General features: G+C 31.0%; 1 protein-coding gene across 1 annotated transcript; it reads left to right on the forward strand.

Annotated features, from left to right (window-relative positions):
• The first annotated feature begins 1,589 nt into the window (after positions 1-1,589).
• On the forward strand, positions 1,590-15,938 carry LOC106468513 (cell cycle control protein 50A-like). Its single transcript, XM_013928942.2, has 8 exons — positions 1,590-1,677; positions 3,369-3,502; positions 3,935-4,066; positions 7,131-7,332; positions 8,268-8,399; positions 11,516-11,737; positions 12,366-12,531; positions 13,475-15,938. The coding sequence occupies exons 1-8, from the start codon at positions 1,614-1,616 to the stop codon at positions 13,518-13,520; spliced, it is 1,098 nt and encodes a 365-aa protein (XP_013784396.1). The 5' UTR covers positions 1,590-1,613; the 3' UTR covers positions 13,521-15,938.
• Positions 15,939-23,828: the final 7,890 nt, after the last annotated feature.

Below are 23,828 nucleotides of genomic sequence, written 5' to 3' on the forward strand. Positions count from 1 at the left end.
TAAATGCCACATATTCCTCCACATTAAACTAATATTAGTAAAACAGGTTACTGACACATTTCCTATTTGTTAAAATACTATTTAAAATAAAAGAAAAAAATACTTTAGTTAATAAACGTTTTTCGTAATATTTTAAACATACGTGTAACTAATAAGAGTTTGATATACATTTAACGACAGATATTATACTGAATGCCCCCCCCCCCCCACAGTGGCACAGCGGCATGTCTGCGGACTCATACCGCTAGAAACGGGGGTTTCGATAGCCCTTTGTGTAGCTTTGTGTTTAATAATAAACATCAACATCAATTATAATGAATATATTTTAGGGTGTCACAAATTCCAACTGCCATGTAATGGTCATCATATATCTTTACAAATAAGTGAAACATTGGCATATTAATTAGTATTGCATTTAACAACCAGTCTGAAAGTCAGAGAGACTAGGTTGATTTCCAAACAAAGCTTTCTGGTAATATGTTTTTTTTTTTTAGTTCTGAATAGAGCGTTGAACTCCATGTGATACCTGGAATCTGAATAACAGACCAGTGTGGCCGAATTCGTACTAGTTTCCAGGCTATGAAGAAGTAGAACCCATATCTCCATCCAAATTCCCACATATACTGCGCAATAAAAGATGTGATTTCTCGGCTCTTTATTGATATTTCTTCAAGGTTTTCGCGAGTTCTGTCGGTAAGAGATGACCGACGAAGTCTCAACGAAGCTTACTTGCCGCTGTACGAAGGCTAAGTACAGTATGTGCCTGAACATGAACACATAAATTATTTTGTGAAAGAGGAACACAATCCAGCCAACCCCTTAAACTCCGTATCTTTGTGGTCGAACATTATCGATAGGTGTCTTCTTTTGACAGTAAAGTTTATTTTTTTTAGATTAATAAATCGAAAACTTTATCGGAGTACTTTGTTTTTGTTCTGTCTTGAATACCGGAAACCGTGAACCCTCTGTAACCCATTCAATCCTCCTGAATTCGGTCTCATCGACCCGCAGACCGGATGTTAAAAGTGAGTTTTATCTGACTAGCTAGATGTAATTTTAAATGTAAGTTGGTGCTAAGTGCATAATAAAATAAGTATTATATAAACATATTAGTTTTGAAAAGCTGAGAATATTATTCAGAACGTCATTTATATTTAGTTCAATACAAGCGAGACTAAAAGTGTCGTAATATTTTAAATATAAAAATAATACGCATAAAAAGGCTCGGTAGAATTAGAAGAGTATGAAGGAAAATGTTCAAGCATTTGGCTGGCTGTTAGTATGATTGTGGTCGTTGTATTTTTATGCTTCTCAGAATTATATTAAGGTGTACACATAATATTTGCAGATTTCAAAAGACCTACAAACCCAAGCGCTTCCCAATAGTGGACTATTCTTTTTAGGAGTAAGTTACCCTCACCAGTGGCACAGCGATAAATATAACGACTTGTAGCGCTAAAAATCGGGTTTCGATACCAGTGGTGAGAAAAGAACAGATGTCCCATTGTATAACTTTGCGCTTAACTACAAACAAATAACGTAAATTTTTAGAAAAGATTAAACTGCCACCTGGGGTTTCTAAGCTACACTTTTAAGAGTAAGCAAACGAAGAAATGGCGACTAGTACACCTGTAAGTGTAACAGAAGATAATCAATCGAAAAGCAAAAAGCCTTCAAGTAAGATTTTCTGAGTATCTTTGGTATATTTTCGTTTTATGTAAAGTCATATATGATATTATAATAATTTTTATTCTCACTGTAAAAGTATTACAAGTAGTACTGTTACTAGTAGTACAACTCAAGTTCAGCCTCGTTAGCGACCGTGCGTTACTAACACTAACAGTACTTGTGTAACTAAGTTATGAAATGCAAAACCTAGGCACGGCCATTACACTTTTAGTTTTACAGTACAATTTTTGTGACATAGATTTGGCAGTACAGTGTTAGGTGTAAGTTTAACTACGTTACTCAGATTTATACTTACAATTATAACTTGTACCCTACGTTATTCTTTAGTCTTTAGTTTAGGGTAACAATATCTGTGAACGAAATAAAACGCGACGTTGGGGGTTCATGTAGCGAAATGATAGGTTTCCGGGCTTACTAATACTAACACAAGGTGTGTTCGTATATGCTTAGACTTGAGTGTCCATTCTACTGCAGTGTTCATTCAAATTTAATAAATAAAATATGAGTGATAGAAATGTATATTGGCCGTATTTTCAGGTTATATATGTTTATTATGTGCATGTACTAATCTGAAATGAAAAGAAAAATTTTAGATTTTTGAATTATTTATATTTAGTTTAAAAACTTTATGATAATTAGGATGTATAAGGTTTTATTTTTAAATGATACCTTTTGCTGAAAAAAGTTAGGTACCCTTAAAACTGTAACAAATCACTCCACTCAGTTGTAACAGAGCTAGAGCTGTAACCTTGTGAACCAATGGGCTTACATTATTTTGAAACTTCTTCTTGAGTAAGTATATAAAAGTGAATAGCTACATTTAATTTTATTTTTATTGATCAGTTTGGTAAGTATAGGGGTGACCCTGATAAATTGAATAGCGTTTGCTATTTGACCCAAAGTTTTTTATCATCTCGCCTATTACTGTTACCTCTTGAATTCAATAATTCAATAGATTGTTTGAAATTAAATATATATTTAAAATAACTGTGTTTTCAGGTGATATTATTTTACATAAAGATACTTCATTTACCAGAGGACGAGCATAAAAACAGTGTCCATGAACATGTGCACCTCTGAAACCATTGGTACTCTAAGAAATGCCCACAATATTTCCACGCCCATTACTTACATAACTCTAATGAATATGAATCCTTTCAAACATGGAAAAGGTGAAGCTATCAATACTGTTTCTGTTCAGTTTAATGCTTGCATTGGATTGTAGATTGATATCATCAGTGTTAAATTGTTGGTAAGACTGCTTATTTTGTTATGCTAGAGCACAATGTTTGTTCAGTATGTGCAAAAGTATTGCCCATTTATTTTCAAGTGGGTTGTTCCACCAGAGGTAAAGGAAATTGTCAAAATGACCAAGGGAAGACCTCTGGATATAACTGTTAGACAACTGCTGTTATTTGTAAATTGATGGGTCAGTGAAAGATATGGAAGGTCTCTTATTATTATTAGATTTTTGAAAATTGACAACATTAAAAAAGACTTAATATGGAGGTTTAGTGTTAACTTATAAGAAAAAGTAAATGTTATTAGAAACAGCAATCCATACCATTTTAGTTAATAGTGTGTCAGATGTTTGATCACCTTCTTATGGCATTTTTGAAAATAAAGAATTATTTTATTTTATTGTTTTAAAATGTTAATTTATTTTGTATTGTTTGTAGGTAGTGCCTTTAAACAACAGAAACTTCAAGCATGGCAGCCCATATTAACAGCAGGAACTGTATTACCATCTTTCTTCATAATTGGATTGGCATTTATTCCAATTGGTATAGGGTTGCTTGTTTCTTCGGATAAGGTATTTTTTTAATATCCTAAAGGAATTATTTTAAGCTCAGTAAGTGTGCTGATAGTATATATACTGATTTATAGATGCCATTTCTGGAAATGTTTTTGATTTTGTGCATGCTATGACAATTTTTTTTTAATTAAATGTTCTTAGGAACTCAGATGTATAGGAATGTTTTTTTATGTGCTTCAATACCAGGACATGTAATTAAAAAATGCTACCCTTTTTTGTAATTTCTAACTAGCAAAGAGACCTAGAATATGTAAGAGGCTGTATATGGGTTTATTTTTCTGTAAGTTATGAACTTTTATGGATGATAGAAAAGGATGACAATAATGCTACTTTTATTCTATTTCTTTTGAAATTTCTTTATTTAAAATTTTATTTCTAGTGAACAGTATTTCATAAACTTTTCAAACTTTTTAAAATTATTTTATCCAGGTTCAAGAATTTCAACTCGATTATACTCATTGCAAAAACTCAGCTAATGTAAAATGTGCTGAAGTCATCATGAAAAATATTTCAGAAAGCTGTACCTGTGAAATCACTTTTAATCTGACAGAAAATTATGAGGTAAATAATTTTGAGGATTTTTTCCTTGTGATTAAAATAAAATAGGTTGTAAATTTTATGTGATAAAAACTTGTTCATACAAATTTGAAATCCTTCAAGAGTTCTTACACTTCACACAATACAATCACCGTCAATCAGAGTACTTTGCTTTCTCTGTTGGTTTTGATTGCATATTTGAGGACTGTCAGTTGATTATTGATAAAATCAGTTGTAGGCTACCCAGAACTGTAAACAGACCATCTGAATCAGAGTATGTTGTACAGTTTGTATTGTCTTATTTGCAGCCATTAATCAGAAATCAGAAGACAGATATGCAATTTTTCATAACTCATGAGTTCATGGTGTGTATGTTTAGAAACTCTAATTTAACCTTTGATTGCAACTAACTTGATTGTTCTCTTAAGAAGATGGACTTGAGAAAGTGTACTTTCCATTTAATAATCTAGATTCGACCGACATTACCTTATGGTCACTACAAGATGGACTAGAAAGTGTACTTTCCATTTAATAATCTAGATTTCACTGACATTACCTGATGGTCACTACAAGATGGACTTGAGAAAGTGTACTTTCCATTTAATAATCTAGATTTCACTGACATTACCTGATGGTCACTACAAGATGGACTTGAGAAAGTGTACTTTCCATTTAATAATCTAGATTCAACCGACATTACCTTATGGTCACTACAAGATGGACTAGAAAAAGTGTACTTTCTAGTTAATAATCCAGATCCGACTGACATTACCTTATGGTCACTACAAAATTTTACGTTTTTATAAGTTCATTTTAACTAACAGTAAATATTCTGGCATTACGTTTTTTAACCCTCTTGCCATGAGTAGGTAAAATTTTGCATATCATGACTTTTTAGAGAGTTACATTCAAAATTTAATTAAATTATTGTATTATCAGTTTATACGAAAAAAAAAGTTCCATCAAAACATAGTTAATAAATCACATTTTAATATAACATAAGTTTTAATTTAAAAGGAAGTATTTAAATATATTATCAATCCTCGCTTGTCTGTGTAACATGACATTTGTTTGCCCATTTTCTATTTTTTCATCATGACTATGATATCCTGAATTTAATGTAAGTTAATTATTACAGTATAGACACTACTAATTTATATTGTAATTTTTCAGAGCCTTCACTCATCTTTGTTTATGGAGATATAAACCAGAAAATCAAACCCACTCGCCACGCTCTGATATCACATCTTTTCTTTCACAAATTGTAATAACTCTTCCTGATGTTTGCTATTAAATCATTTATAACCAATAGAAAGACACAGTTTTAATTTAATTCAGTTTTTTTAACCTTGTTCCTCCAATCTTAATAAATGCTAAACTGCCTGATTTTGTTAAATAATCTGAAAATAACATTAGAGGAACAGAGGTGTTCAAGTTACATTGTTTATCAGTTGGAATGAAAAAAAAATTAGTTTGGAAGTTTATCCTTTATTTTTTATTTGTTCATAATATAGAAGTCTTAATTAATGGGTACAGAGGTTGAATATGTTGTATTAAAACAAGTTTGGAGCCTCATCATATCATTACAGTCCTATTTCCAGTCATGCTCTTTTTGCTGATCATGCATCTTGACAATAGCCCTGCAGCATAGATTTTATTCTAAAAGACTGTTTAAGGTGGACCCCCTCCTCCTAGCAAGCCTTCAATAATCCTTCTAGTGTAGGAAGATGATTGTTTCTTAGTGCCATTTTCAAATGTCTGTTGGCACAGACATCCATAAGCATTCCATCCAGTGACTTGACCAGTATTTCTTCATATGGAATAACTTGAATACCCATTTCATTCTCCAGCTGCATGGGATATGTGGACAATTTTTGCCACTGACCTTTGTGCTACAAGATGCTTACCATGCCTAGGTTATGACTTGTTGCAGATTTCTTTCTGGATGGTCCTTTTGCCCCAAATTGATATATATATTCCTTTGTTTTCCAATGCCATTAAGTAAAAGGGATATTCTCCTATTGGAAATTCTAAATCCCTGATCTGAAATAGAACTGGGTGATTAGTGGTCTTTAGTAATTGATTAACCAAGGGTCCCATTAATTGATTGCATTTGATTAATCTATCAGTATATTGTTCTTCAAACCACGGTATGTACAAGCAAAAAAAAAAAAGTTGGTGGTAGGTGATGCAAGCCAATTGCCTTCTTTCTAGTCATTAGTTCAACAAGAAAAAAACTTTCACAGTGGATGCTGCCAGCCACTTATCCTCCCTCAGTTAGTATTTCAACAATAAAAAAAAGTTGACAGTGGGTGCTGCCAGTCAGTTGCCTTCCCTTACTTAGTCAGCAGTTAAAAATTTGTAACAGTGGCAGATAACCTTAGTGGCTTTACTATAACAAAGACAAGGTGAGCAAGTTTGATGGCAGTATTTCAATTACATGGATAGATGGAATAATTGAAAATAGTAATAATAGGAAACACTAATTTCAATTAGTTAACTATTTTTTGTGGCAACTGATTTAATCATAATTTAAATTAATTAGTTATTGGAATAATCAAGAACAGTAATAATCAGAAATACTAATTTTATTTCATTACTCTATTGAATTTGTATTTCAATTAATCAGTTAGTTTATGTTACACTAACTGATGAAATTTTTGCTTATGGTAATTGATTGGATTTTACAACTCAAATCCGAACACTCCTTTATAACCTGTGTGTATGAATATTTTGTATTGGAAAGGGCTGTTACACACACTTTCCAAAAGCAATCAATTTTGTGTGGCATCACACTACTTAGAAAATGTTAAAATATAATTCTGATATAGAAACCATTCCACCATGATTTCATATAATGACTGTGGTTGCCACTTGACTTACAGCGTTACATATTCAAATTAGTTTTAATATAGTGTACTCAACTCTCTTAAGTTTTTCTGCTGCATAGTTATCAGAAATAAAAAATGTAAAACAAATTAATAATAAGAATTTCACAATACCCCATTGCCAAGAAAAGGGAAGATATAATTGTAAAGGACTTGTGAGGAGGTATGCTTCATAATATTTTATTTTATTTTTTCTGTAGCGAAATGTTTTTGTTTATTATGGGCTGACCAACTACTACCAGAATCACAGACGATATGTTAAATCCAGAGATGATCAACAGCTTCTAGGAAAAGTCAGTACCACATTATCTGCAGATTGTGAACCATTTGCTTATGTTGAGAACGAAACATCCAAAATACCAATTGCGCCATGTGGAGCCATAGCCAACAGCTTATTCAATGGTAAGTAGTTGGGATTATAGAATAAATATGTAAAAAAAAAACTAAGAATTGTTTGGTTTGTATCTGCACTTTTACCTAGTACTGTAGTTAGATAGTAAATACTGATGGAAATATTTCTATGCAAGTTACCTACAAATATTCTTTATACTTGTTCCAAAAATATCAGGGCTCAAATTGCTTTCTTAAGGGAGGGTGGCACGTATTTTTCAGATTAACAATGAGTCAAGGGAATGGGACATCATTCATAAAATTATGTGTTGGAGGAAGTGTGACACTTAGGATTTTATTGGTTGTTGTGTATGAAAAATACATACTTGTGTACAGTTTGAGGATTTTGTATTTTTATTGTTTATATAAATTAATATTTTTTCTTTTAGTTTGAATTTTGCTGGTTTTTGTTATTTTAAGTTTGTATTTTAAGCTAAAAAAAAAGAGATTGAAACATTTTACTTTTAGTTTATGTCTGGTACTAGTTACATTAGCCGTAAATACTATTAAAGGCCAGCCCAAAATATAAATTCATGGTTCATCACTGTCATTTTGCTGTCTATACCCTTCCTGACTTGTTCAGTAGTTCATCTTTGGGGATATTTATCCTTAGCTGTTGAGTTTTGTCAATACAGACCGAATTTAAATTTTTTTTTGGTTGAAAAAAAAAAATCACACTGAACTTATTGCATTTTAAAAAAGACTAATGTTTTTGCTGATTTAAATGATTTTAATAGTTATTAATTATTTGCTTCGTGATATACATATAATAATGCATCCAAACAAAGTATTTTAGTCTGAACAATCTACAATTTTCATGCACACAGATTCTTCATATTGTAACAACATACATAAATATTTTTATAAGCCATTCTTGTTAATTGTTTTTTACATTGCATGAAAAACAAAAACTTTTTAAATAGTTTAGTATTTTTCCCTCTCAACAGATACCCTAACACTTGTTCATCTTGAAGCCGGGAATATGGTAGAAGTTCCACTATTGAAGACGGGAATAGCTTGGCCTACAGATACTAATGTTAAGTTTCAGAATCCCCCTGGAGATGTGTCTTCAGGAGAAGGTAAAGCTCAATTATCATTTAGATGTATTTTTTAAAGCTTTGATGTAAATTCAAAGAGAACTGTATGTCAGAATATTTTTAGTGGTTTAGAAGAATGACTGACATCATTGTGATTCTATTTCTACAATAAAAATTTGATTTTGAACATTATATTGTGTGTTAGCTCAGAAAATATACTTTTAAAGTGTTTCTGGCATGCATGTTCAAGAAATGCTTTGCTAGTATTGTGACTAAAAAAGACGTATGAATACTATGATGTGAATTAAGCAAGAAGTTAGGCTTAGGTAATAATTTAGTATTAATATATTCATGATGTTAGAAAAATACATAGGTTCAAGAAATCAATTTAACACAAAGATATGATATGTTGCAAACAGTATCAATATAGGTAGATTTTAATGATATAATGTAAGTGAGGAGAAATTGTATTTAAGGTATGATTTTGAAGACAACTGAGAGTTTTGATTTGGTGATTTCAGGGAACTTCTAAAAGTCTGCTAATTACAACTGTTAAGTAACTTTTTTTTTTTGCACAGATTTATAGATGTCTACGTTGTTGTTGTTAGAAGTTGATAATAGAGAAATACTTGAGAGTAATATTATTGCACTTTAATTATTATCTGATTACTTTAGGGGCAAATTACTTTCTTAAAGAATTTACCCAAAAAACTAGTCTTCATGAAAATAGTGAGTTATGTTATTAAAAAGTAAGTTGTTTTTAGAGGTAAAACTTGACATTCACTTATTATGTGCAAGTTTTATTCACTGTAATGAACTTTATATAGAACATTATATGGTACATATCCTGTGAAGTATGAATGTTAATTTTTTTTTTACAGCACAACGTTTCTTTACACAATACAGTCAATGTAATGTTCTATTTATTATTACCTTACTATAATTCTATAGTGCAATAATTGATTTTCAATAACATTCATAAATAGTTTTACAAAGTATAACGTCTGAAAAGTCATCAATCTTTTGTCGAGTAATAATATGCAGAATACCGGTGTTTGATTATATTCACACATATTTCTAAGTACAACTTAAGTGAATCACAATAGCCATGTGTAAAATACAAAATTATTTTTATGATTGCTTACATTTGATTGAAAAGTGCTATATATTACATTTTATGTTGAAAACAACACAGTTTGTCATCATTTGTATATTCATATCGTAATCTGTAATTTACTGCTAATAAACGAACTGTAATTTCTTTCACATGTATCATATTAAGTTCTCCATTTAATTCTGATTGAATTCAAACAGCAATGTAGACTTTTAAATATGATATTTAAATATCAATTATAATTTCCGGTAACTATAATCTGCCCATTATAAATATCTCTGTTTGTGGTATTTGATCCTCATTCCTATAGTAAAATAACAAATGTTCAAAGTCATGTACTACACATCTTATGTTTTCATACATTAAATATTATTTCATAACATTACTTCTTTCATATTGTTGGTTTTTCTCTTCTTGATAAACTGGTAATACAGAGTTTGTTCAGGACTGAAAAGAAACCCTGACAATAGGAATTTTACAATGTCACTATATAACTGTTCGTGTATCTTGTTCAAGCAAATGCTTACAAAAATTATCACAATACCAAAAAAAGTATGAACATTTTGTTTCAATACATATAATTTGTATGTATATACATATATATATGTGCACTTATCTATTAAATATGTAAAATAAGAATACACATTTTGTTGAACTTAAAAATCATTTATGGTGGAATTGATTCTGTAATTTGAAATTAGATACATCTAAGATATTGGGAGAAAAATTATCTTTTGAAAACAACAAAATAAGGAATTTTATGAAATAAAAATATTTTTATTGTGATATATAGTCATTAAATGGCATATATGTAACATGGATAAAAGTTTCTTTTTTTTAGGTCTTTTTTAAATGTAATGTAATGTATATAATGATAATATTTGTCAATATGCATTAAGAGTATTAGTTAAATGATGGCTATAAAAAGTGTAATTCATGTAGTAATTTCCAGGCTGATTTGATTATAATTATGTTTAAACAAGAAAAGACAAATGAGCACATGGAAAAAAGACAATTTCATAAACAAGATATTCGTATTTTAACACATTTATTTGCTGACTTGACAGTACAGACTTTTAGTATTTTTTATCTTATAGATAAAATTTTTTCTTATTTTCCATTATTCTTTGTCAATTTCAAGATAGTTATTGATTTTTAATAGATGAATTCTTGTTCTAAAATTCTTTTAGTTTTATAAATGAACTAACAAGTAAATCTTGTTTGTTGAGACATCACAACAGATCTTGCATTCTTGTAAACCCTATAGCCTAAGTACTTTTTATTTTTATAGGACTACTTAAGTGACAGTAAGATTTACATTTGAGTTCAATTGGGATTCTAATATTAGCAGGTGCTCTTCAGTTATTAGATTGACATTCTTAGTGTTTTAATTTATATGTACCATATCTAAACTATTTGAGACAAGAACTACTTCTGAATTGACAAGTCTTGGAAAAACTATTTTTTATTATATTCAAAGTGTCTATATTTCATGAGCATAGGCACAGTTTATATGATTTAAAGTTTAAAAAATTCAATTAAGTACCTTCTAACAAGTTCTAGATCCATGTGTTCTGTGTACAAATTGATTAGGAAATGTGAACTTGATCTTGGCATTTACGAGATACATAAATTCATGATTTACAATACTTTCAGTGATGTAAACATATATTAATATAATTTAACAGAAGTTTATCTTTTTTTAGTATCAAATGTTTTATTTTATCTGGTTTGATTATTCTTTTAGCTGTTTATTAATGTTGAAATAAAAGAGGCTTTGAGTAAACATTCATACTACACTAGGCTGGAAAACTTTAAGCTGGTGCTGAAATAAAGCACACAATAAAACTGTAAAATCTACCTGTAAATTTATTTTCACTTTTGTGTATAATATTATTTCAGTGAAATCCTGTACTAAAACTACTTTACTCTTTTGATTCACTCTAAAGAAAGCAAGTAAAATATTTAATTACTTCTAAAAAGAAGGGATTGCATGTATGACCTGTTTAACTTGAAGTTTTATTTTTTTAATATTTCATTTCAGCCTTTAAAAATACAGCTAAGCCACCTAATTGGGACAAGCCTGTGTGGCAGCTAGATCCAACCGATCCAAAAAATAATGGATACCAGAATGAAGACTTGATTGTGTGGATGCGAACCGCAGCTTTGCCTACTTTCCGTAAGCTGTATCGTAGGGTTGACCACGAGGCAAAAGGATTCAAGAACCATCTTCCTAAAGGCTTGTATAACCTGACTGTCAAGTATGGTATCCTTTATTGAAATACCCTTTTCTCAAACTGGCCTTGTAAAAATCTATTTGTTTTCATATATATTCACATTTCAACCTTTAGGACTTAAGTAACTTTTAGTGCATACCTAAAATTTTGTCCATAGTTAGTGTAGATTTAACTTAGGTTTACAAAAGTGCAAGCTTGGCTCTTATAACTGAAATTGTAATAATTGAATGCTGGTTTTTTTCTAAGGCCTTATTTTAATAGAAACACCTTTTACATGGTGTAATAAGTTGGTTGTTTTTAAAATATGACTTAAAACATTCTCTTCACATAAAAACTTGTGTGAAACTTTGGTATTGGCTCTTTTTCATAATATTTATATTAAAGACCACTAAAATCTATATTTTGATTTGTTTTCATATTTTCTATCAATAATATGCTTTTTATTATTCATCATAGTTGGTACTTGGTAATGTGTTTAAAAAACCTTGTGCAGTAGTTTAACTGCATATTTCACTAAATAAAACAGTAAGTACATTAATGAGCAAATGTATTAGAACTTTCTAAGGTATTGATTTGTCTGTATTTATAAACTATAAGTTTCATGAAATGTGGAAATGTTTACTGAACCTTAAGAACTTGACCTTAACCTGGTTGAAGCTTATCCAGTGACTTCCTTCAAAGGGACCAAAAGATTCATTTTGTCCACCACCACCTGGTTGGGAGGCAAAAACCCTTTCTTAGGAATAGCTTATATTGTTGTGGGTAGCATTTGTCTAATCCTCTCTCTTGTGTTTCTGGTCATCCACAAGAAGTTTGGCAGAAGGTAAGAAAATATTATCTTAGTATGTAATTAATCTTTAAAATATGTACAACATATTCAAGGGTTCTCAGTACTCACACATTTTAAGGTGTCTATCTAATAGATATAGCTTATGAAAATTATTATATTTTATTTTTTTTTAGGAGCAGGGGTAGTGCTATCCCATTGGGGACCATATGCAGGAATGTTTTTGGCTACTAATTACATTATTTCCAAAAAAATATACCAACACAATATATAATAATACACTTGTTAAAGTCATCTCTATTTTTACACTAAAACCACTCCACCTGTATTTTTATCAAATCGTGCACATCTGAGACCTCTCACATACCAGGAGGATATTTTACCAACTAAGCTAGAGAGTAAACCCATTATAAATTAGCACTTACCAACAAGTTATAGCACTTTTTAACAGTTCAGTCTACCACATTGAAAACATCCTTGAACTGTTTAATAATTTCAGTAGGCTTGCATCTGTGGCTTTAAAATATTTGAAAATATTTTCTTACAAGTGTCTAAAGCAGCATTCCTCAATCCATGGGCCAAGACCCAAAACTGTCATCAGAATACGTGAAAGACTTTTAAAATAGATAATAGTTTGTTTATGTAATAAGCCAGATATTTTACGCACTAAAAAAGCTATTTTTTGGGTCACAAATGGCCTTCGATGTTTACAAATGGATCTTGTGCCAAAAAAAAAAAAGGTTGAGAAACATTGGTCTAAGGTACAATACAAGGAATTGTTTATATGATTGGGCAGTTTTTAGATGATTAGCAATAATAAATTCTCTCTTTTTTTTTTTCTTCATCATTAGGTAACAGTAATGTAGTAACTTGCATATGTTGATGGTAATTTTTTTAAATTTTAATGTAACTAAATACTATAATAATAATACTTCATATACTTTTGAATGTTTATAAATCTCTGCCTTTTTCCACCTAGCCCTCATGAAATAATAGGAAATATTACCGAAAGAACCCCATATTGATGTCATAAATCTGCACTGTTTCCAAGAAAATTGGTTGGACTTTGAAGAATTTATCAGTATCTAGGTGCATTCCATTATTTTGAGTGTGTAAAGAAATTAGCCACTTTTAACTAGATGATCATAATGAATTTGTAGTGAGCATGTTTCCTAGGTAATTTATTGACGTTGAAAAAAAAAATGTTGGAGATTTTAAGATAATTGGCTTGAGTAACTGACTTAAACCAACGAAATAGTGAACTTAGAAACTCATGGTTCTCAGGGATAATTTATAGAAATTAAAATTTTTTCCGTATTAATAACTTAAAAAAAAGAAAGAAAGAAGAACTGTGTCTTCTACACTGTAATAAATACATTGACTATCGGTAACTTTCTTTTACAGTGATAATACAAAGAAATACTGCAGGACTTTTTTTTCTTTTTTGTCTACAGAAATTTTTAGGCAGAGAACTTTTCAACATACTTAGATGTCAATAAAAGTAAAGTACATATTATAATTCTTGATGCTTTTGTTTTTTAATAGTTGATCTGTGTAGACTTTTTGCCAAACTATTTGTACTTTATTTCCAAATTGGATTCTTTTGGGAACTATTTTAATGCAATGTTAACAAGAATTTTACACCATTTCACTCAAGCTGAGAAAGAATGTGTTATTTTGCCCCAATCCTTGAGGCATATTCTTCATGCTCGAACTTTCTGTTAATGTGTTAAAAAGAAATAACAGTACCTTAAAATTATTTCAGTGGAATATTTTCAGCAATCCTCATAGCTGAACATTTTCCTAATGGTAAATTGTAAAAGTGTTTGAAATGCCTTTTATGTATTAAGTAATTATAGTTTTCCCATGTTTGTTTGTTGCAAAGCCTGAAATAAATTTGAATTACCACTTGAAACAACTTTAGAATTTGACTTACCATTTCTCCACGTGACATAATTTGCTGAAATAAATTTTAAAATATCAGTTTTATTTATTTGGTATCAAAAAAATAATTATGAGATTACTTGTCATAATTTTTAGAACTTGTTCTTCCTGAGTAAGTTAAAAAAAGAAAAGTTTAGATGTCCAAGTATGTTTATGAGATTCAATGGTTACTCTGTTGTTGTTTTTTTGTCTGGGACTTTGAGACAAATTAAGTTTTTCCTCTCCGAACCTTTGTACTAGAGTCATTCTGCATATCTTATACAGTTCTTATGATTAAGTCATGTTTTTTTACTTTACCTTTTAAGAAGTTTCTCTTTTCATGCATCTAAAGAGTTTTAGTCCTAACCCGAACTGTAAATCAGTGTTGAATGACTTATGCTGAAACTTCATAAAATAAAAGAATTATCTCAGTTAACTGTTGTTTGAAGAGATGCATAAGGAAATTGTTGTTGGCTATTGTTTACATGAAATGTTAAGCATCTTTAAAGATCTTTGAATAAAATTCAATAACAGTAAATCTTATTGCCTAATATATCTTCACTACCTGAATTGCCATTAGTTGAGAATTTTCAGTTTCAAGAAAATCAAAATATAAATGTAATTTTACATTTATGTTTTGTTCGTGTCTCATTTCTGTCAAATTCCAGTCTTATGAAATGTGAATTGTTGTAGACCTGTTTATTTCAACAGTGCACAGTCATCTCTGTGTAATAACTTTATGTTTGTGGCAGTAATTTTTATTTTACAATTAAAGACATCTTAAAATATTAACATTATGTAGCTTTCTCATGGTAAATGGGAAAATTTACAACACAAACTTGTATAATGGCTATAATATTTGGCCTCTTGGCTTATTTTTAATAGTTATTTTTTTTTCATACATTTTTGTCTACTCTTCTCCTTTAGATATATTTATTTGTGACTCAAGATCTTGGTACAGGTATAAACACAAATTCCTCTTTATTTGTTTCAACCAATTTTTTCAAGCCTGAGGGGGAACTTGACTAATTAATTAGGATTTAGTGGGTGTGTTTACCTTAAGTTTCTGAATATCTCTAAATGGTTTATGTTTTTAATAAACTTCTGTCCTTTTAGAAATAATATGCAGGTTATTGTGGATGAGGATCTGGCTTTACTACTATAGTCAAAGTGAATGAAATTAGTCGATTTGTAACCAAGGAAAAAATATTAGATGAATTTCAGAAAATAATTGATTATTCATATTCTTCTTTAAGTGATAAATGAATCACATTTGCTAGAAACTTTTTCTGATATAAATGAGTTGGTTAGACCAATCCAGCACTTTTAGGGTAAATAACAATAATGTTAATGAAACTAAAGACACTACGATATTGGATTATGTGTTGTTGATATCTTCGGAATTATAGTACTATCATCCAGACATGTAAGAATTGACTGAAAACCAAGAATCTATAACACAGCAGAGCAGATAATTAAGTACATGGTTACTAATTAACTGTAAATCATACTGACAACAATTCATGTAACATATTGGATTATGTGTTAGTTGTCAGTATGATTTACGGTTAATTAGTAACCATGTACTTAATTATCTGCTCTGCTGTGTTATAGATTCTTGGTTTTCAGTCAATTCTTACAATGTCTGGATGATAGTACTATAATTCCGAAGATGTCAACACCACATAATCCAATATGTTACATGAATTGTTGTCAGTATGATTTACAGTTAATTAGTAACCATGTACTTAATTATCTGCTCTGCTGTGTTATAGATTCTTGGTTTTCAGTCAATTCTTACAATGTCTGAATGATAGTACTATAATTCCGAAGATATCAACAACACATAATCCAATATGTTACATGAATTGTTGTCAGTATGATTTACAGTTAATTAGTAACCATGTACTTAATTATCTGCTCTGCTGTGTTATAGATTCTTGGTTTTCAGTCAATTCTTACAATGTCTGGATGATAGTACTATAATTCCGAAGATGTCAAATTTCATGTAACATTCCATACATTTACCCTGTGTATTTTCATGTTAGTATAACAGAACATGTTTCAGTCTGTGTAAAATACAATGTAAATTGTTTTACGTGAAACATATAACATTCAGCATGATAAGTATTTTGTTTACCCAGTGATATAGCATTGTAGGCTCTTTGTTAGTGGTTTACTTGTGATGTAAAAATGCCTATTTTAATTTTTTTAGCTGCAGAAAAAAATTAGAATGTCTCATATCAGCATGATGTGGGTATTAAAAGATATACTGTTAAATGAAATACTAATGAATTTGCAAATTGTGAGGTTAGTATGGATGAAGAAGCAAAGATCATTTTTCAAACATGCATAGTATTATGTCATTAAACTAGATATTAACTATGATGATATTGCCTGAGAACCTGGTTTCTAAGCAGTCCAGTATTTTAGTATACTTTAACAAAATATTCAGTTTAATATTGTTACCAGATGCTATATAGTTTTCTTGTTTGTTAGGTTCACTTGAGTTGACAAATAATTAGTTTGTTCATAAAGGTTAAGTTTGAAATTTTTTATCATGTAAAAAAATGTAAATGGCTGCATATCTGTTAAATCATTTTAAAGAAACTCTATGTAAATTTTGTGTGATTTTTGGAAAATTAATTACTTCTTTTTATTTTATGTGTTTGTGTGTTTTGTTATAATTATTATTGTTGAAAACAAATTTCACTCTTTATCTCTGCTGCTTTTCAAACAATGAGTTAATACAATATTCTAGGTATTTGTATAAAAAATCACAGAGAAGAAAAAACTTTTCTTAAGAAATAATCTAAGAAACTATGACAAATTTGTATTAACCATAAGTTTGTGTGTATGTAATAATCATAAAAATTAATATTTGTACTTTTCAAGTATACTTTCAACTTTCATTAGAAATGTTTTTAATTTCTTCCTATAAACCACTCGTAGACTACTGCAAACATGTGGTCATGCCTCAAAAAGTCTTAAAATATCAGTCCTACATATATCAAAAAAATCTTTGCTTTTGCATTCTCATAGCATTCCAGCTAATTTGTAACTTTTGCCTTTTCCAAAGTTGAAAACTTTGATTGTACAGAGCTTTGGTAAATCTCTTCTTGGGATTTCTAAAAACACAGAAAAATACTAAATTTGCATTTTTAACACCTGTTAAAACTGTGCAGTTGGCCACTAAATATTATTTATGGATTAATACATGTATTGAAGGGAATGTGAATAGTTTTAAAATGCTTTGGACTTTTTATACGCATTTGTCGTAGCTGTTTTTTTTTACCAGTATTTTTAAGGATTGATACTTACATGGGTGAAAGTTCTCAATCTATAGTCTGAAATGCATCAAAATTTCCTTCCATAGACATAACTACAAAACATGGTTTAAATTTAATGTGCAATAAACACATTTTGCATTTTATTGTCAATGCCGTTCTCATCTTTATTGGTCTAAACTTCCAACCATTTTCATTTCTACAAGGAAAAGTTGTAATTAGTTAATTGAGTGATATATTTTTTTATGTACAACTGAGGTTTAAAAAAATAATTGACCATACTCATAACAGGACTGAGTATTAATGTTTAAAACATTTAACTAATTTCATGTGATCGTGAGGTTGATTTGTTTAGTAACATGACAAGTGTTTAAATGATTTCTGAATTTATTTCTTCTACAAAGTCAAGTTAAAATTTGATTCTGAAAATTGTCCAAAATGACTCGGAATGCATTTGAAAACATATACAACCCCACATCATTTGGAGGCAACCTAGGCTTCCATACCCCCAGCCAGTAGATATGCTTCAGTCAAAATGACCATTGGACTCTTGTGTACTTAACTGTATAGTTAATATCTTGTTGTCAGACCTTTGTTTTTCTCTACAGATAAATTCTATTTTATATATTTACGTGATGTTTGTTTTTAAATAGATACATGTATGTGCTTATTCACCGAGTGAAGACCATATTTCATTTCTGTTATAAATTTAAAGATAGATTGAAACATCTAGTGTTTTTTATTGTAGTTTGTGTTGCAGGTTTGCAAGGTGACTGTGTAGTTATCAATAATTTCTGATCAGGGCATACATCAGAACTAGTTTCTGGTACACAGATCAGAACTACTGTCTGGTACAAAGATCAGATCTAGTTTTTGGTACACAGATCAGATCTAGTTTTTGTTACACGGATCAGAACTAGTCTCTGGTACATGGATCAGAACTAGTTTCTGGTACACAGATCAGAACTAGTCTCTAGTACACGGATCAGAACTAGTTTCTGGTACACGGATCAGAACTAGTTTCTGGTACACAGATCACAACTAGTTTCTGGTACACAGATCACAACTAGTTTCTGGTACACAGATCAGAACTAGTCTCTAGTACACGGATCAGAACTAGTTTCTGGTACACGGATCAGAACTAGTTTCTGGTACACGGATCAGAACTAGTTTCTGGTACACGGATCAGAACTAGTTTCTGGTACACGGATCAGAACTAGTCTCTAGTACATGAATCAGAACTAGTTTCTGGTACACGGATCACAACTAGTTTCTGGTACACGGATCACAACTAGTTTCTGGTACACGGATCAGAACTAGTCTCTAGTACACGGATCACAACTAGTTTCTGGTACACGGATCACAACTAGTTTCTGGTACACAGATCAGAACTAGTCTCTAGTACACAGATCAGAACTAGTCTCTAGTACACGGATCAGAACTAGTCTCTAGTACACGGATCAGAACTAGTCTCTAGTACACGGATCAGAACTAGTTTCTAGTACATAGATCACAACTAGTTTCTGGTACACAGATCACAACTAGTTTCTGGTACACAGATCACAACTAGTTTCTGGTACACAGTTCAGGACTGGTAAATGGTATACAGATCAGAACTAGTCTCTGGTACACTGATCAGAACTGGTCTCTGGTACACAGAACAAAACTGGTCTGTGATACATAGAACAGAACTAGTCTCTGGTACACTGATCAGAACTGGTCTATGGTACACACATCAGAACTAGTTTCTGGTACACAGATCAGAACTAGTCTCTGGTACACAGATCAGAACTAGTCTCTGGTAAACAGATCAGAACTAGTCTCTGGTAAACAGATCAGAACTAGTCTCTGGTAAACAGATCAGAACTAGTCTCTGGTAAACAGATAAGAACTAGTCTATGATACACACATCAGAACTAGTTTCTGGTACACGGATCAGAACTAGTTTCTGGTACACGGATCAGAACTAGTATCTGGTACACAGATCAGAACTGGTCTGTGGTACACAGATCAGAAGTAGTTTCTGGTACATTACTTGGAAAATCTGAACAATCATCACTTTTTGATATAAATGAAACAAATGTGGATAAGAAAATTGTTTTCATAAGGTATTTGATTTTAAAAATCTGCTGGTCAAAAGTCATTTTGTCAAGTTGTGTTACTTGATTAGTGGTATTCCATGTAGTTGTAAGGATAACAATATTTTTAAACAGCAAAATATTTAAGAAACAAAGGTGTTAAAAAATTTGGTTTTAAAGCATTAGTATTAAATAATTATTTGCTTGTACATATAATACTGGGAATTTTATACATATTTTGAAATAGAATTAATATTACTTCTGTGATTTATGCTTATTTTGATAATGCTGGGGTAGTAAAAATTGTGTTTTTTTCTATATAATTATAACCACATTCACATGCACAAATGTAAGAGATAAAAAAAAAATTGTTGTTGGAAGTAATATGTTCTATTTCATTTTATCTAGGTGTTATTTAATTCCAATATGCAAATTTGATAATTTAAAAAAAATCACAGGAGTGTAGCGAAACTACATAGTAATTATTGTTATGTAACTCTGTTACCCGAAGCATGGAAGTACACGTGATAATATTTAGGTTTTTATTGTTTGATGTTTCTGACATCTCTACAAATTTTATTTGATGTTTCTACATTTAAAATACTATTCATATGTTAATTGTGGAGTACAAAAAGAAAATGTATCTTGCAAAATTTTAATGTCACAGCATTTAAAAGTTGTTCATTATAAGTAAAAACCTGTTACCTAAAAATACTTTTCATAATATATTTGGAATATAAGTTTGAAGCTGTGACTCAATTCCTTCTTTGATCAATGGGTATTTTTGAGGCATTTGAAGTACTAACATTCATTGAATTGTGAAATGTGTATATTCTGCAATTAAAATTTTCATTAATACTGCCAATACTACTTATTACCAACCTTCAGAAAATGATTTGATTAAAACAAAAAGCTAAACTTTAATTTTTGTAATGATGTATTCGTTTTTCTTTCGAGATTTTAAAAGTAAACTACATTTTGTGAGCTTTTTCTACATGTGATGTGTATGGTTTGAATATGGACTCTTGTGGGAATGAAAAATTAAAACAATTTTCCTGGTGATGCACCTTGTTATTCTAGGTATGACATCGGTTCTGTAAATGTCCATCTGTTTTCTTCTATTATACTGCCTGAGCTAGTACTAACTGATATTTTGTTGACAACTGGCAGCTAATATTTTGATTAGTTTTGCTGTGTAAAACAAAACTGAAAGCTGTATTATGTACTGGAGAAGTTTAGTATAATAAAAGCAAGCTACCTTGAATGCACTTGATAAACATCTGTTACATCTTGAGATGGTATTTAAAGTTCGTAAGATACTTTAAGAAACGGTGAATAACTTAGTAATAAGTGTAAACTGAAACATAATTGTCCAGCATACTTGTTGGTAAGTCATACTCCTATATTATTTGAAACTATAAAAAATTGGGATATTCTGCCACTGAGTCATGAGAAAAGTATTTTGTGGGGAAAGAAATGGAGTACGCTGCAGTGCAAAATTTAATTTGAATAGCATGAATGTTATTTCAGTATATATCATTTCCACCCATAATATTTTGAGAGGGGGAGACTCTGTGGGGAACTTGAGAACTTTCTTCCGTGAAGTCATAATCCTAAAAACAAATGTGCTGAATGTTGATTAAGGCCCATAATGCGAGTATATATTCGGGTATTAAAGGCTTGTTTGTTTTGAGCAAAGCCAAATTGGGGTATCTGTTGTGCCCACCACGGGGAATCGAACCTTGGATTTCAGCATTGTAAGTCTGTAGACTTACAGCTATCCTACCAGTGGACTCATGTATTAAATTAAAAAATAAGAGTAAGATTTTCTTCTCCACATTCCCCCCAGGGGCACAGCGGTATGTCTGTGGATTTACAATGCTAAAAACTGGGTTTTAATACCCGTAGTGGGCAGAGCACAGATAGCCCATCTGCAAAATAATATATTAAATTATTATTCTATAATATGTCAATGTATTATTGATTCAGTCACAAAGAAAGGTTGAAATGCCAAAAGATTTCATTTGTACTAAAGTAATTATTAAACATATTTCAAAGTTTAAACGTAGACTTACTCTTTATCATTAAGATAGAGATTTAGTAATAATTTGATGTCAGCAGTTTTCGTTTGATCATGTTCTTTCCCCCCCCCCCCCAACATAATAACTGAAACCATGTTCTTTGTTAATAGTACTTGTTTTGTTATGGAGTCTAATGTTGACAAGTAACCTTATATGTAAGAATTAAATTTTTTGCTAATCGTGATAGTATTTGCCTTTACTCGATATAGCTAAATAAATATACTGAACTTACTCTCTTATCTGTAATGATCATAATCCATTGTTTCATCAGTTGAGTAGCTTTCCTGTTAGCAGTATGTTCGTCCATAATCCCAAAAATACCTTGTGAAGTTTGGCAAGTTTAGATTTAAATTAGTCCTAAATCTGTGTACGAAGCTAACAATGCAAAATAATCTTTCTAATAAACAGAAAGATTAGACATTACAATTGGAAAATAATATTAAAGAAAGAATAAGATATGGCTTACGAAACACACAATCGTTGTATATGAAGGTATATGTATTTGACATTATTGAGTAAGTTTTTAGAAGTCTATGGTATTTTCTGGCTTTTTGATTTACCTCATAGTAGTCAGATAAGGATTTTTATGAATTCTGACTGAGATCATCGTACAGAAAGAAATGGCACACAGATCCATAAATCTAAAATCTGTTTAGACACTAAAAAAGAAAACAAGGGCAAGTGTATTGAGTGAATGTGGTGAACTAGTTGGGTACCAAACCCCGAATCTAGTGTGAACCAAAAATTATTGTCCACATAATGTTTTTCAGTGTTTTTTTTATATTTATATGAGGTGTACTGATTAAGAATCTGAATGGTGCCACTTTGGCTCCCTTGAAGAATTTAAAATATTCCAGATAACTGCTGCAACATGAAAGTGACCAATAGTTTGGCACATGTATTAGCTGGGATGATACTTTTAGGTATGTGACTAGGCTTTTGGGGTCAGAGAACTGATTTCATTTCATTTACAGGGTCATTAATTTTTGTAAAATTATGAGTCAGACTACAAAACAATACGTGAATGACCACAAATCAACGTATGATACCTATTCTGATGTCTGAGTAAATGAGGTAGATCTGTAGCACACATGGAATTACTAGGTGATAGTATTTATTGGCACAAGCTTGTGAAAAACTAGACTATGAATTTTCCAATCAATTTGGGATGACAGTAATCACAAACAGACACCATAATTCTCAAAAATTGCTAACCAAATACAGTGTCAATAAAATTTACAAGCAAACAGATGGAAGATTAATGGATGGACGAATGATTACTATAATGGATTGGTGCCATTAATAGTTCGGTGTGTCTGTAAAACAGTAGACCTGTTAGTAGATGAGCTAGTTCAAATATCATCTAATTCATTAATTTATTTGAAGTCATTAATGGAATCCTCATCACTTGACTCAGTAATGTGTGTCAATTGTTTGTCATGTTGCAGCTACAGAAGACTGCAGATTAACTGAGCCACATAACACCCACATCTCGTTGTTGAACAGAGGTATTCAGGTGCACATCCACACTAAATTATTTAAAGCAAAGCAGTAGCTGCTGGTGGCACGTCTGATGGCATCGTCACGGGCTACAGAAATTTGGACTTTATCCTTGACTCATCCATGATCTGTGGGGTCAAAGTTATGTGGGCCTCGAATGAATGTAGATTTGAAGATGTCTGCTTGACGTTTTGTGTGAATGTTTCTGACTTTGGGGACAGATACCTCAATTCTAGGGTCTTACTTGCGTTTTCTTTGCTGTTTTAGCCACCACATTGCGGGCCCGGCATGGTCAGATGGTTATGGCGCTAAACTCGTAATCTGCGGGTCGCGGGTTCGAATCTCTATCACACCAAACATGCTCACCCTTTCAGCCGTGGAGGCGTTATAATGTGACGGGCAATCCCACTATTTGTTGGTAAAAGAGTTGGCGGTGTGTGTTGATGACTATCTGCCTTTTCTCT

This window comes from Limulus polyphemus, unplaced genomic scaffold (genome assembly GCF_000517525.1).
Source record: "Limulus polyphemus unplaced genomic scaffold, Limulus_polyphemus-2.1.2 Scaffold3034, whole genome shotgun sequence".
NCBI classification, from domain to species: domain Eukaryota; kingdom Metazoa; phylum Arthropoda; class Merostomata; order Xiphosura; family Limulidae; genus Limulus; species Limulus polyphemus.

Excerpts from the sequence above, each read along its gene's own strand:
- LOC106468513 (XM_013928942.2), top strand. The coding sequence starts at position 1,614 with ATGGCGACTAGTACACCTGTAAGTGTAACAGAAGATAATCAATCGAAA. Across the intron at positions 8,400-11,515 it reads AGATGTGTCTTCAGGAGAAG|CCTTTAAAAATACAGCTAAG; the intron begins GTAAAGCTCAAT and ends ATTTCATTTCAG. Across the intron at positions 11,738-12,365 it reads TAACCTGACTGTCAAGTATG|CTTATCCAGTGACTTCCTTC; the intron begins GTATCCTTTATT and ends ACCTGGTTGAAG.